We start from the raw sequence: 16,013 nt of genomic DNA, 5'->3' as shown, positions 1-16,013 counted from the left end.
GAATAAATCCCTGTTATTGTTATCTTCGCTGCCATCTTGACTGTACACACCTGGCAGAGATCTGCACACTATTGAGTGCACTCTTGTAGTTTCTGCCTATTTTGGTCCAAATTTAGCCTATAACAAACATCTCTTTTAGTTCATGTGGCTATTTATAAGAATTTGATATAACCTTGTTGTTTAGTCATTTACACTACTTGAAGTTTAAAGTTTAGTAGTGGAATGTTTACCATAATTTATCAAACAGAAATCCAACTGAGATATCAAAAGAGTAATGTATTAACCCACAAACAGCAACTGTCAGGATATCAAGCTACAGAATGTCATTACGAATATACAGGACCATCAGACAGACTGAGCAGCTAATCTAAATATTACAGGGTTATGAAGTGGATACTCCCTTCGCAGATGTTTTATTGAATTAGGCCTTATTGGGATTACCCAGTAATTGGATGAGTGTGTCTCTTGTAGATCAGCAGTGTATTTTTTTTCCTTCAACATCTTGGTAAGGGCAGTTTGAGGTTGTAGAATATGTAGTGTGTGTATTTTATATGCAGTATGAGTAAAATAATAAACATTACTGATGTTGTTGCTAGTGAAAATGTGACTTACTGGTTCTCCTGGATGGAACCAGCTACACAGTGGAAACGCTCAGGCACTGTCTTCCATTCTTTGGCCATTTTCACCATGCCCCCAGCGTCCAGCACACCATAGCCAAACAGATGGTTGAACTCGAGGCCCACGCCATTCCTCCTCCACTGGTGGACCTCGTCATGGAGCTGGTTCCTCTTGGAGGTCAGGACTGACAGGTGCTGCATGTCTCTCCATGTCAGGTTAGGGCTGGGGCGCACAAACAGTCACCAGAGGACAGAGGCAGGGGGATAAAGGGAGAGTAGAGTGGTGTGGGAGAGACAGAACTGTAAGTTAGTTAAAAAAGTTATTTAAAGTTTAGCAACAAGTAGTAAAAAAAAAAAAAAAAGATTAATGGTTTTGCTTTGATTACATGCTTTCAAATATCTTAACCTCGTAGTGTCTGTGCTTTGAAGCAGATGGTTGCCTTTGTCTGCGTCTGCCTCCATTATCTTGACTGTGTGTAGTGACAGCTTTGTTCTGGCTGACTCACTGACTCCTGCCGTTGCATGGTTCAAGTGTGTTTGGGCAGTAAAAAGGCTGTGCACTTGTTCTAACAGCCCTGTGGGTTATTTGTCGCCGGACAGGGTGAGCATCCGCTCCCCCCAATAGCAACATCATTATTGTGTGTGCAAAGCAAACAGTGTCTCTTTACTCAACTCCACTAGCTGGTGTTAGTTAATGGCAGCAGAATCTCATCCTTTAATGTGAGAAATGAAGCATCTGAGAGAAAAGGAAAGGCTCTCCTCTGGGACATGAGAAGCAGTAATTCATCAGGTTTGAGATTTGTCATATTCTTCTACTAATGTGTGGGTGGCTTTACTTAAGCAGCATACAATACCTGTCAAAAGTTTGGACACACTTCAAATGAATGGGAATGTGAACTCAAGTGAACTTTTGATTGGTACTGTATGTTATAAACATCAATAATATAAGCTTTGGTTTCAACACATAGTTTGCTATATTTTCAGCAGGTTGAGATGATCAAGTACTGCAGTGTGTTTCATCATTCAGCTCAGAGAGAGTCTCCCTGCTTCATGCATATGGGAAGTGCAGAGATAAATAAAACATAAGTGCTGAGCCCATCTTAACAGTATATAAACTGTGTTTTTTAACCTTGTACTGAGATATAAAGAGCACTGATCCAATATGATTTGTGTCCTTGGCACAAGCACATAGAGTCTGTACTCTGCGGGCAACAGAGTAAGTGCTGTTTTACTTTTCATTTGGCTTATGGTTGTGATAAATAAACAATTTTGTGAAAAGTGGAGAAATGACTTGTGCTTTTAAGGGCTGCATACATGGAGACAGAAAATTAAAATAAAGACTCTGAGGACAGAGACTGACATAGGAAGCCAAAGACATCAATGCAACATCAAAGCTCAAGGTTAGAAAGAAATAGTAGCTTATAAATGAATAGCACACTCTTTCATATTAGTTGAAGTTGCCAAATCAAATGCAGTAATAAAAAAGATTATCAAGATTATAATAATAGTTGTATTATAAAATTATACCTTCTGAGCAGCACTCTCCTCAGCACAGAGGAGTTGAATTAGGTAACATAATAATGTTTCATACAGACAGTCCATTTAAATCAATAAACACAATTATTACAGGTGTGTGGACAGTAGAGTACATACTTAGCTTCAAGAGCCAGAGCAAAGACGCCCGCTGCCTCTGGAGCTGCTGCTGATGTTCCAGAGTGACGCAGTGTGCAGTTTCCATACAGGTCTGTTGTGGCCTGAAATAACCAAATCACAGGAAAGAAAGAACCATTATGCATCTTTAACAAGCAATTAGCTTATATGGAGTGGAGTGAGAACAGAAAGAGGAGATATACAGTACATACAGTATATCTAATTATCTGGGGAAGCATTGTCCAATGACGATATAATCTTTTGCTTTAATATGAATTTTGGAGCAAAGATAGCAAAAAGGATGCATAGTGAGCTGTGGTATTAACACACAGCACATAAGTTATGCTTATATTTATTGACTAAACATTTATTTCTTTAATTTGGTGCTTAATTAGAAATGATAACAGATTGACTGCAATTAGAAGAGAAACCCTAGGGAAGATCGGTGACTCTGTCAACAGAGGTGATTTGCATAATCACAAACACAAACACTGTTGCCTTTGTACACTGGGAAACTATTTTTTACACACGAGCATGATATAGAATGTCAGTCAATATTCTCAGCAGGTGTGCTTAGATATAAGAGCATTCAATTTTCCCTAACATTAACTGTCAAGGTTAAGCAATTGTCCTCTGTGAAAAGGAAGTCTGCATCATCTGTCAAGCCTCGCTGTCTCTCTTTTCAAAGATGATATGTGCACTCTGGGTTTATTTGATTCTAGTGATTCATCCACTCATTTATTCAGGGACCACCCACTTGTGACACAATTCTTCAGGTAAATGTTCAAATACTCGTGAGCCAGTTATACAGCTATAGCCCATTTGTGTATGCTTAAGTCAGTCACTAGATTCACTTTGGTGTCTCACGTGTTTGCTTTGTTACTTTTCTTCCCAACCATGCAGAAAAAGCACATACAGTAAAGCAGTTGGTGGAAATTAACTCTTTCTCTCTCCTCATGGTTTCCTTTGTCATGATAATAAAAAACAAGACTAACAGGGTATTTACTAGGCAGGGGTGCAAAATTTTTCAATTTAGTGGGGTATTTACCAGTTCATCTGATTTGCCCTGGGTGGTTTGACGCATTTTGCAAAGTGTGTTTTGAATCCACAAGAAGACGGCTTTATATATAACAATGATTATTAAATAACCTGATGTCAGCTCAAGAAAAACATCAGTGATTGAATGACTTTTGGTGAAACTCCTTTGACTAGATCATTTCTATAAATGGATAAAATAATAAATAGATAACAGCCTACTTAATTATTGACTTCTACAATCATATTGAACTGGGCTGGAGCTGCTGTGAGCCATTAAAAGTTAGTAAAAACAAGCAGGAGCCCTGGGAGAAAAAGAAAGGCTCTATATTATTGTGTTGTGCTGAGTGGTGAGCTTTGGTAAAGTAACTTTATGATGCATCTATAAATAAGTTTCCCTTTCTCACTCTCTCTCTGTTTCTCCCTGCTATAGTCTCTGTGTGTATCTGATAAAACAAGGTGGCAGATTTTACACTTTTCTAAGATGCTGGTTCCTCTGCTGCAGTGGTCAGTTTGCAGTGAAATCAGGTGCTTAAAGGGTATTTGATTAAATTTCCATTTCCTCCTTCAATATTTTTCACCTCTGAACAGGAATACTTTAAAATATATATTTCATGAGACCAAACACACATTTTTTCAGCAGTTCCACTTTTCTTCTATTCTAACTGGCACTAAACTGTGGTGCAGTCCTTTAGTAAATAAGGACAAATGCAAGTTGACTGTTTAGCACAAAAAGGGGGTGCAAATCCTCAGTAAATATCCCTCCTGCAGTCTACAGCCCTTCTAGCAACTCAGTACTTTGAGCTAAATGCTAATGCTAGCATAGCAACATGCTCACAATGACAATGCTAACATGCTGATGTTTAGCGGGTACCATGTTCATCATATTAGCTTAGAATGTTAGCATGCTAACACTTGCTAATTAGCACTATACACAGTACGGCTGACGCTGATGGGAATGTTATGTTTTGCAAGACTTTGGTCAAAAATCAAAGTGATGATGTTGCTTTGTGAAGTCAGGGGACACCAAAGTTTATTTATCCTGAGGAGACAAGAATGTTTCACATTTTATGGCAATTTATTCAATAGTTGTTGAGATGTGTCACTCTGGACCAAAGGGGTAAACCGACCGACATTGCCATCAAGCTTGCCTCAAGCCATGCCACTAGTATTACAGTAGTGTAATACATTTTGGACAATATGAACTAATCAAGGCAGACCACAAGTCTGTAAAAACATATTTCTCCCTTCTATTTTTTCCTCTTAATAACACATCCACCATGCCCCAAATGCTGTGATCAACACAGTATGGTGGCCTCTTTGAGAATCTAGCGCAGGAGAGAAGAGCTATTCCTCCTCCTGAACCTCCGTTTTTCACAACCAGCCGGCAATTACAGCATAACAGCTTCTCAAGTTTTATCCCTGGTTTCTTCTTATCTCCTGAAAGGCCCAGGATACACTGTCTGCTAGGCAAACTGAAAAGAAGCTATTTACAGTTCATCTGTGAATAAGGACACATCCTTGAAAAACATAAAACATTATCAACAAGTATTGAGTCATCTGTAAATGCTTGAAGTACACATATCCACTGAAATAGTCAACTTCGGGGACCACAACAGAAAAATGTCAAACTTTACAACAAACATTCATTCAAATACATTTAAACTCAGAATGTATTTGAGTTCTGAGTCTAAACTCAGAACTTAAATACATTTTTCACATGTGGCCCTAATCTTCTTCCATACATTTGAGATGTTTCAATCATGTGAAACATCCATTTACTTAAAAATAAACACACTCACAACGCCAGCCTCTGGGTTCCTCTTGCGTCCGTTGCTGAATGTGGATGCAAGGGTGGAGGAGCAGCTCTCATCATACAAGGCGGTGCGTCCATCATTGATGGCTGAGTTGATGGAAATTGTCCACATACTTGAGGCATAACCGTCACAGTTGCAGTCGTCATAGCTACCACCATCTCCTGATGCCCAAACGTAGATGCTGCCTTTCCCTCCTCGCCCCTGAAACAACATCATTATCCAAGTTACATCAAAATACATCAAGTGTCATCAGTTCAAGTGGGACTGCCATGGGTGAAATGAGAATTGGGAATTAGGGAATTTCACCTGTCTGTAAGTATACAGCAGGTGTCAGTGTAATTTTTATCACAATTATATAACAAAGACAGATAAAGCCACTGAAAACTGACAAACTGCCTGATGACCTGAAATCCATTACAACTGTGCCCACATTCAAAGTGATTGTATGGAGTAGATGCAGGGTTTGTTGTATTTTGGAGTGTGGGTGCTTTTTTTCTGAGGAAGAAAGAAAGATTTGGGGAAAACTGGTGGAGACGAAAAGAAGAACAGCACAAAGCATCACATTTAAGTAACAGACAGCACACAGTTTAGTTCTAAACTGGTCCTGTCTCCTGCCTACAAGTATTAAAGAAAATCTTTTTTTCCAGGTAGCTCTGAGATAAGCACAATTCTGTGTATCGTGTGCTGCCAACTGATGACAACGTTTTTTCATGTCCCCATGAATATCAACATATTGCTCCTGTTTGTCTTTTCCCATAAAATACATTCCCACTAGTATATTCCAATGTATAAGAACAGATTAGAAATGCAAGCCTCACGGTACAGCAGCAATGCAAAAACAATAAAAGTCAAAGGTTATTGTAAAGCTGTATTATAAAGTGCACATTTAAAGATTGTGCAACAATGCTGATGACAACAATACTATGCAGGTTGTTCCATATCTCTGATGGCAAAAGCCTGGTGGTTTTTAATCTTGAATACAGTCAGGCTCTGAGGAACAATGGAAACAGCAATTCTATAAAGAAGAATTAAAAATTTAGAAAGATAACTTATGATTAAGATAACCCTTAAAGGTATTCAGTGAAATGCTAAACTCATTTTAAAAGGAAACCACTACAGAGACACAAGCATACAATCTTATCGCTCAGTTTCATCAAAATTCTTGCTTGCTGCACTATTCAGAACGTATCAGAGCAACTCTAACTTGTTTATTTACTTTATAGTAGTCAAGGGACAAAAACATCAAATATTTATGTCCTTTCTGCACCTACGTTTTGCAATGGAGCATAATACCTCCTATTTGTACAAACACACAGTAAAAATGTCATCTTTGTTACTGATAGAGAGCCTTGAAACATGAAACAACTGATCCTGCCTCCACACAGAGAGCATCCTCTTCACCAAATGCTGCACCTGTTTTCTACAAAAGGCCGGCCGTTTCCCCACAGAACAAAGGGATCAAGTGGAGGAGGAGTGGCATGTCCTTCCCTTCATGATGCTTATTTATGTCTCTCTATTTGAATTGCAAAGAGAGGTTTGAGTACCGTTAAGCTCAGCTATGAGCTTGAAGCCCTCTGTCTTCTGTCTCCTGCACAATCCAAACAAAGTGCTTTAATTTTGCGCAGCAACCTGTGTCATTTATTTCCATTATCTGTGGCAATTTGCACAGTTATGCTTAAGAAGCAAACTTAAAGACACTTTCCTTGACTCAGTTGTTAATATAACATAATGTGCTCCTTAGTTTTTAATTTTTTTGCACAGTGCACATCATGCTCAGCCTACACAGTAGCTTATATAAGTGATCATTAGAATCAAAGAGGAAGATTGCAGAATAGCTGCTTGATTAGTTGTGTTTACATGATCAGAGATTACAGTCAGTTTTGCTCCTACTCAGCTACCCTGCCTGCAACAGGGTCATTTTAGAGCAACCCACACCTGCCTGCACATGGTGCATATGATGATTAATCAAGCAAGTAATTGGCAGTGGCACTGTTAGCATGGCAACTCTGCGTGTGTGTGTGTGTGTGTCTAAGAAAACTGCCCTTCAAACAGTGGGCCTCGGAGAGTTTTCACCTTGTTGTAGTGTCCTTGAGCAAAAAACTACACTCTAACTTTTTTGGGGCTATGGTTCAGTAATAAGACAACAATCTTGTGCAGTACAAAGTAGCACACACTTTAGGGATGCATTATCAATAAATCTGTCGATTATATTTCTCTATTAATTGATTAGTTGTTTGGTCTATGAAATGTCAGAAAATGATGAAAAATGTCTATTACTGATTCCCAAAGCCTAAAGTTAAACCCTCAAACTGTCTGCTTTTGTCCCAACCAACAGTCCACAACCCAAAAACATTCAGTTTACTATCACAGAAGACTAAAGAAACAAGAAAGTATTCCCTTTTGCGAAGTTGGAATCAGAGAATTTGGATTTTTTTTTTCTTAAAAAAATGACTTGAAACAATTAATTGATCATCAAAATAATTATGATTTTCTGTAGATTGATTAATCGACTAATTGTTGCAGCTCTAAACAACACAGAGCACATAGCAACCTTGGTTTGTACACCTTTTCATCTTTGTATTAGTCAAGTAGAGGGGAGGAAAGGAGAACTTTAATGATTCATGCCCAAATAGAAATTTGCTTAACACACAGCAGTCAAAAGAGGGGAATGAAAAAACAATAATAAACACAAAGAAATACACAAGTACACAGGTAAATGCCAACGTCACTGTAATCATTTTAACCAAAACATAGAGACAGCAGAAACTGGGGGACAGTCGTGTCCCAATTGCAGCTGTCAACAGGAAACATTCACATTAAAAGTCAATGATGAGAGCAAATTAAAGTCATTGTGTAGAGAGTGCTGGCAGTCCAGTAAATTTATTTGAGCTTTCTGTGTGTCAAATATAATTTAAATTTACACCAGTTTCTTTAGGGCACACTTATTATTGACATTATTATGAAACCCTCAGCACAGCAGGTGTGATGCCGCCTTACCTTGTTGACGCCATCAGCCATAGCCTGAAGGGTGAGCTCTCGGGGTCCGTCCACCGTCTTGCCGTCATCAGTAGGTCCCCAGCTGGCGCTGTAGATATCAATAACCTGGGGCATGTGGCTGATGGATGAGGCCTCAATGATGTCAGTCATAAAGGGCTGGTCCAGCATCCTGATACCTGAAGGAGCAGCATCTCCATGTGAATCTGACATTAAAACTCTGGCTTCTATTGACTTATTGTATCTTTTATTACTCTATGTATTGTTGCTGCTGGAACACTAGGTAGCTATAAACAACAGATCTATAAAATCCTTATCAGCTGGTTAGGTTTGCAATATCTACAGTATCAAGAAAGTACAATACAACACCTTTATAGCATCTAAGTCCCTAACAATGGCAAGACGGTGATGTCAGCTTCCTCACAGCACACAAATCAAGCAGTCAATACTCATTTTCTTATTTCTACTTTGTTACTCCCTGAGCAAATTCAAGAAAAATCAATATGCAATGGACACATGGAGCTGTCTGGATAAATGCTGTTGTCATGTTGCTATGTGGACTCTAACTGACCTCTACTGTTATTTTCAATAATTCCATAAGTAAAGGTATACCATTTAAACGTGCTTCAATACCAAACACTGCAGCAATGTTCTTCCACGATTACCTATATGTTATACGTGATACATACAGCAATTCCCTCACAGTAAATCACCCTTATCATACCACTGATCCTTTCATCATACCATTATCAGAATCATCATTTGCTGTCTGCTCATTGTTATTCCTCTCACTTTCCAAACTGCAGCTTCAAAATGACACACACCTGCCACCTTGGAGTTGTAGGCGACTCCCACACCGCAAATGTTGTTGTTGGCTGCAGCAGACACCTCTCCAGCACATCGTGTGCCGTGACTGGTGACAGTAAAAAGCAGAATATGCTTAAGAGGATTTACATGACTTTACATAAATTTATAACGAGTATATTGTGGGTTAAGTCTGAGATAAGATTCCCCAGATTTGATGCAACTCCTGTTTTTGTTGATGTCTGACTAGAGTGAAGAAATCTTTAACAGAAAAGATTTAGCATTTTCTGTAGCCATAAATCAATTAAAATTTGCCTCTGTAATTCTATGACCTGAAGGACATTTGCTCATGGAGAGGCTACATGATTTAATTTTGGGGATGTATGGCTTACTGGACATTTGGAGATTTTACTTGATATTGAAATCATGTACATGTGTGTTTGAACACACAGACATCCATCATTCCTCTCAGTCTGACTGAATATGTTTGCACATATCAGTGTTTTGTGTGCACCACGTGATATGTGTCTATCTCTCCATCCCTCTGCTCCCCACAGGGACACTGCAAAGAGTCAACCCTGCTCTCCCAGCATGCTTTGCTACAGACAGGCAGCTATTTATAACAACCAGCTGATTAGCTAGCGAGTTGTGCCCGACAGTCAGCAACTGCTACAATGGCAACCCCAAATACTCCCTTCTCACTCCCACACACAGATGCACACAGACGCACACACACACATACACACACACACACACACACACACACACACATAAACACACACACACACACAAATACATCAGAGCAGATGGAAGCACGGTGGAGGAGGAGAGGCAGAGAAAGAATATATTTCTCTCTGTTACTGCCCTCAACATGTGTTGCAGTGGCAGTGGATCACCCAGTGTGACTGGGAGATGGGAGGCAGATAAGGCGTTATCAGACAGAAGGTCGCCACTGTGAATACTGCGACCCTGTGAGGAGACTAGACTTGTGCTAAATCTCTTTTATCTACCTTATCTCCTCCAAGTGAACAGGTAAAAATAGGCATTATGTTTTCTATTGCGTTCTGTTGAACAATAGCTCTGTTTATACTGCACCATTATGTCTTAATGGAACTATGTGGAGAGAAAATCAATAGAGGAGAACTGCTCGAGGGAAAGCGCACGCATGTGCACACAAAAACACACTGAGTATGTGTTTATATAAACAGGGGGGGCAGCTGGGTGAGCTTTACCTGTTGAACCAGTCGTCTGTGTAGCGTGGAAACGGGTAAGGGTCATTGCTGCTGAAGTCATAGCTGGCATCAGCATTCTGAAAGGACCAAATGGATGCATTTACAAAAACAACAACATCGAGACAGAAAAACAAAAGGAGAAAAGGCAGTGAGGAGCATGAAGTGCTGACCTTATCACAGCCAGTTTGGTCACTTGGGCTACACCAGATCTGAGTGATATTGAGTTTTTCCAAAACATAGCTTGCAAGTATGAATACTGCATATCTAAATATAAACATACACTCCCTTACCAGTAGGTGCACCTAGTTATAACTAATGCAGTTTAAAGGAATAGTTTGGAATTTTGGAGACTCTGTTATTTGCTTTTGTGTTCAGAGTTAGATGAGAAGATCGATACCATCCTCATGTCTATAAATATGAAACTACAGTCAGCAGCAAGTTTGGTGGCTTACCATTTGGACTGGAAACAACTAGCCTGATTCTGTGCAAAGAAATGCTCTGGCATATTACCCTCTGTAAAAGCACAACTTGACTTGTTTTTGTAAGGATTAAACAAACAAGATATAAAGTGTTAATTAGTGAGCTTTAGAGGTGCTTGTAGATAGATTTTGTTGCCTTTGGACAGAGCAAGGCCAGCTGTTCCCCCTGTTTAAAGTCTTTATGCTAAGCTAAGCTAACAGTCTTCTGGCTGTAACTTAAAAAAACTTAATCGTACAGACATGAGAGTATTAATCTTCATCTAACTCTCAGAGGGGAAGCAGATGTTTCCCCAAAGGTCGAATTATTCCTTTAATGAACTCAAAATTCACCAAATTAAGGTAACAGTGTTCCGTTTTTGATGAAACAGTTTTAGATTTTAGTTTTTGTTTTAGAAAGGTTGTCAGCACAGGGTAGCTTTTCACAATCTTTCAACTGTATCACACAATCTTTGTCAGCAGATCTGCTGGGGGTCTAGATTCAAATTAATGGCCATTTTGGGGGCTGTAGTTTGTAATACTATTGAATTTTACTGTGGTGTTTCTAATATTTAGTCTATGCTTAACTGCTCACTGGTTGAACAAAGAATTCAAAACACCTTGATGCGATACTTAACAACAAATCTTTACTCTGCTGTGATACTGGAATAATGTGTGGTCACAGCAGGGATTTCAAGCTGAGAAAATAATGACCCAATCACTGCCAGCATTTAATTCCACATGGCCAAAAGTAATAGGATCAGAAAGAACAGCAGTGGAAAAGCAGGAGAAAAAAGACAACATAGGAGACACACATCTGCCAGAGAGACATTAATGCAGTCAACATAATTATGAGAATAGCCATGTCTGGAGGACACACACACATACACAGACAGACAGACACAGACACAGTTAGATTTAACAGACATCCTTGGAAAAAAGGCTCACACTTATTGCTCTTTCGGTAACACACTTCCAAAACTCATTCAGGCCACTGCTGTCTGCTGTAATCTCTCCTTTACCTGTCACTCATGTCAGCTTGGAGTGCTATCCATTTTTCTCTGTGTACCCAGTAACAGGTGCATTGTGTGGTCATGAGTATGGAGAAGCAACAGTCGTGTTCATTAGCCATAGAACCGAACACATCAGATCAATCTTGGGGGCTGTTTCCGTGCTCAGGCCTGACAGCTTTGCTGGCTGGCATTTAGAGGAGATGACTCAGTCAGCGACAAAGAGAGAAACGAAACAGCAAAAGGTGTGTGACTAAATAAGCTGACCCAATGGAGGAACACTGTAATTATCAAGACGTGGAGCAACTCACTAGAGGAAAGTAAAAACGCTTTGAGTGACTGGGGTCGCATGATTAAGTGGCCGTGGAGACAGGTTCATACTTTTGTGATTGTTTACGACATTCGACTAAATGTCAGCAAACAACTATTTGCTATGTAAAGATATAATGAAGTAATGACATCTTGGGGAGAGAATGAAGTCACACTCCTGTGTGTGTCGTAATCCGAGCCTCTCTGTTCTTCATGTGTGCATGTTAGTACATGTGAGTACGTCCATCTTCAACATGGCAGTCGGGTCGCAAAATTTCTCATATTACAGCTAAACAGTACAGCTAAACAGTACAGTAAAATATGTTCGGAAAACAATTGAGGTGAAAAATGGGCAATTCAGTAACAGAATCTTGATCCATATTTGATCAGCACTGCCTAGTTTGACAGTTTGATCTGAGTTTTGTGAGCTGTTGGTTCACGGGCCGCTTTCTTTTTTTCCCCAACTTTGTTGAGTAAATGTACACATTTGTTTTTGTCTGAGATGCTGGTGCTATAGTGTGACATCTAGTGGGGCTGAATGTTGTATATTGCATCTTTAAAGAGAGGTGATAATAAACAGGCAAATGTCATATAACCTATTGCTCTACATCTATCACTTTCCTTCGTTCCTCTCTTTTTCTTTGTGTCTCTCTGTGTAATGTGTAGGTGTAAAAGGCAATACAACATTTTCAACAGGTAGCGCAATACAAGTAGTCAAGCTGGTTTGAAATGTGAAAAGTATAAGAATTGGCTTGAAAATATTATTATTATTCAAAGCAGAACACTTTGGAATAGAGAACATCTCGCTCCCAAACAGGTTTTGTACTCACGTCAGGAGCAGGTGTGTTTATTTTTTTCTTTTTTATTAAATGGAGTGAAAAGTGCTGAGCCTCGTTGATAAATGACAAAGGAGTACATCCATGAATCACTTGCTCTGCCTCTCAAGCTCATATCTTCTGCTATCAATCAGGCACTGCTCTTCCTCTGGTGTCCTGTGAGCAACCAGGGTCAGAATAATGGATTGTGCCCAGCTTCACAACCACCTCACCTTTCCCCGGCAACTCTCGCCTGTTCACCGTCCTCCCAGCAAATGGTAGGCCTACTTGCGAGAGCAATGATTCAAGTTGCAGTAAGGGAGGCCTGTATGTGGTGTTTTTCTAGACTTACATATTGTAACAATTAGGCTAAAGTAGGTTGAGGGTGTCAAGATCAGTTGATAAGATGATGGAAGAAAATAAAAACGTTTTCCTTTGCTAAATACATTTACTCAAGCACTGTACTTTAGTACAAATTTGAAGTACTTTAACTACTTAATTCCACTTCAGAAATATTGTACTTTTTACTCAACTAAAACAGATTAAAAGTTAACTGAGAGCTGGCGTTATAATTCAGATTTTGATTTAAAAACATACTATAAGCTTATAACATGAAATGCATTGCTAAAAAAAAAAAAAAGGTTGGTGAGAGCCAATCCACACTGCCCAACTTGCAAAAATATGCGTTAATCAATGACAAACTGCCAACATTTTTTATAAGTTGTTTTCACTAAACACCGGTAGGCTCAGTGAGCTGTGGCCGAGCAGCAATGCGCTGCAGTTTTGTTGTGAAATGTTCGCTTATAATCACCTTTGGACAACCAACAGAAAAACAAGAGGGGTACGCTATGTTCTGCTATCGCTCTGGTGCTTGTTTTCTGCTCCTTTGTTGGGGAAATAATGTTTTAGCTGTGTGTGCTCGGAAGTGGGTGACTTGTCATTGCGGTGGTGTTTTGTTGTGAAATGTGTTGTGGTCGATGGAGACAGCTAGCCGTCTCATTAGCTGGAGAGCCAGTATCTGCAGGGTGTTTCGACTCGGATAGCACCATTTTTGTTGTGTTCTGTCGTTATTTGATTTTGAATTGATAAGTAAGTATTAACAATCTCATAATGTCTATATAATACATTAGTCACAGGGGCCGTTTTTCTACAGAATGAGTACTTTTACTTTTGATACTTTCTTAAAGATTATTCTTTGCCTTCATTGTATAGTTGATAGTGAGGTGACAGACAGGAAACAAGGGGAGAGAGATGGGTATGACATGCATCAAGGGTCCCTGGCTGGAATCAAACCAGAGACATTGCTGTTACGCTGCATGCACAGTAACCATCTGGCTAATGGCGCGCTCCTTCAGCACTATTTTTACCTTGTTGTACTGGTACTTTCACTTAAGTAAAGGATCTGAGTACTTCTTCCACCATGACTTTTCTTAACTAAAATCTAGCCCTTTCATGCAGTAGTATGTCTCAGCTACCAGGTGGTGAACCCCCAAAGTGTTGTCCACAGCTCCATTTTTGGCTCTCTCTGTGATTTTGAGATATTGAATCATAAATCCAAAATGGCAGAGGGTGGAATAAATGCACCAAGTAGCTCAGGAATATCTGTTAAATACTTTTATTGTCGGAGAAAAAAAACAGGTAAAAAATATATTTTCCAACTAAATAAGATGTTAGAAATACTTTTATTAAGTTTTTAATAATATTTTTCTTGTACATGTTTTTCTGTGACTGAAAATACATCTGTCCACTCCAGTGGACGTTATGCACCAAAGGGTATATTTTGCCTATTGGGCCTGTTTTTCAAATATCCTCTCTATTGTTGTTGTTATTTAATGTTCCTATGTGTATTCATACCAGTAATAGTAATAAAATAATATATATATAAACATATGTTTTTTTGCTTATATTGATTTCCATGAATCACTGTTTACTCCGTTGATGCATGGTGTCCACTACAGTGGACACATGTCTAAATATAATATATTAAAAAAAAAGTTATTGGCATGATTTTTCATTTGTTTAAGAGTAAAAATAAACAATAAAAAATTATTACTCTATGATTTAATAATTCATGCATGAAAGGGCTAGAGTGGAGTCTGTAATTGGATGGGTTTAATTCCTGAGTTTTTTCTGTATGTCGATAATGAGGGGGACTACATGCAGACAAAACATCCTCATGTATCTCTCTTAGCGCCATTAATCATGCTGGCATGGCTGATTTCAAAAGTCCATTTGGTGCTGATAACCTAATCTATAATCTAGAGGAGTTGCAGCAGGATTTCTGTATAATGTGATCTTGCTTGAAAGTCCTTGGCAAGATGCTTCAAAGTACAAGTACCAAGCCAACTTTGACAAGATTACAGTAAATATGAATACTGTATGTCCATTCTTCCTATTTAAAAAAAAAAAAGATTGTGAACAACATCCTAAATCATTTCTGTCACACTGTGTGATGAGCACAAAAACAATCTAAATCTTTCCTCTTTCACCTCGTCTGTCTACCACACTCAATCTCACATAAACTAATATTTGGTTGTTCAAAGTAGATACACATGCACACGTAAAGATCCACAAACACTAACTGAAAGATGATGTGAACTCAAAATGACATTTTATTCTATCTTTGTGTTTTTATGCAGTTGATAGTGGAGGTCTTTGTGGGTCGGCCATGACGACGGTAACAAAACAGGATTACATACACAGTGTCTCCCTCACACGCGCTCTCACTCACACAACAAACACACACTTTAGATCCATGCACAGCATGATCCATCAATCCAGTGGAGCATGCTCCTGCATCGCCCCAGCTGAGGCTGAGTGTTATTTTTGTGCCAAGGCTCATCTCTGTTCACAGGCAAGAAACATGCAAAGGGAAGGCAAACATGGTGGTAAGTTTACAGACACACAGACAGAGAAAGAAATGGATTTATGCAGAACACATTTAAAAAGATCACATAGTGCGAGAGCTGAGGCGGAGAAAACAGAAAGCACACTGCACAGAGATAATCTTTATTATCTCTTTCGTAAAATCAATAAATTGGTGGGATTAGTACACAACTGGCAGTTTCTAGTCTTTAGAATAAAATTGTACTGAAAAAAAGCATAGATGTAATTCTCAAAGGGGATGTTTTTAGGCCAATAAAGCACCATGACTCACTCTTTGAAAACACCTCAGTTTCTCTGAAAGCAGGTTTGCATCTGTACATTAAGGACAACAGCACGATGCAGTCTCACTGATGACACTGAATACTTTATGGTCAAATCAAACTAAGCAT

At 39.1% G+C, this 16,013-nt stretch overlaps 1 protein-coding gene across 1 annotated transcript in view; it reads right to left on the bottom strand.

Moving 5' to 3' along the window:
* Positions 1-16,013, bottom strand: part of pcsk2 (proprotein convertase subtilisin/kexin type 2) — a 30,446-nt gene that overhangs the window by 5,139 nt on the left and 9,294 nt on the right. The window contains exons 6-11 of the mRNA XM_067610281.1: positions 10,150-10,226; positions 8,938-9,026; positions 8,117-8,292; positions 5,105-5,320; positions 2,271-2,371; positions 613-840 (exon numbers count right to left, since the gene is read on the bottom strand). Of these exons, the coding sequence (XP_067466382.1) occupies positions 613-840; positions 2,271-2,371; positions 5,105-5,320; positions 8,117-8,292; positions 8,938-9,026; positions 10,150-10,226 (887 nt within the window). The remainder of the gene's footprint in view (positions 1-612; positions 841-2,270; positions 2,372-5,104; positions 5,321-8,116; positions 8,293-8,937; positions 9,027-10,149; positions 10,227-16,013) is intronic.

This window comes from Thunnus thynnus, chromosome 14, assembly GCF_963924715.1.
Source record: "Thunnus thynnus chromosome 14, fThuThy2.1, whole genome shotgun sequence".
In the NCBI taxonomy this organism is placed as follows: Eukaryota; Metazoa; Chordata; class Actinopteri; order Scombriformes; family Scombridae; genus Thunnus; species Thunnus thynnus.
Note: the sequence above shows the minus strand (reverse complement) of the source record. Positions and strands in the feature narration are given on the sequence as shown.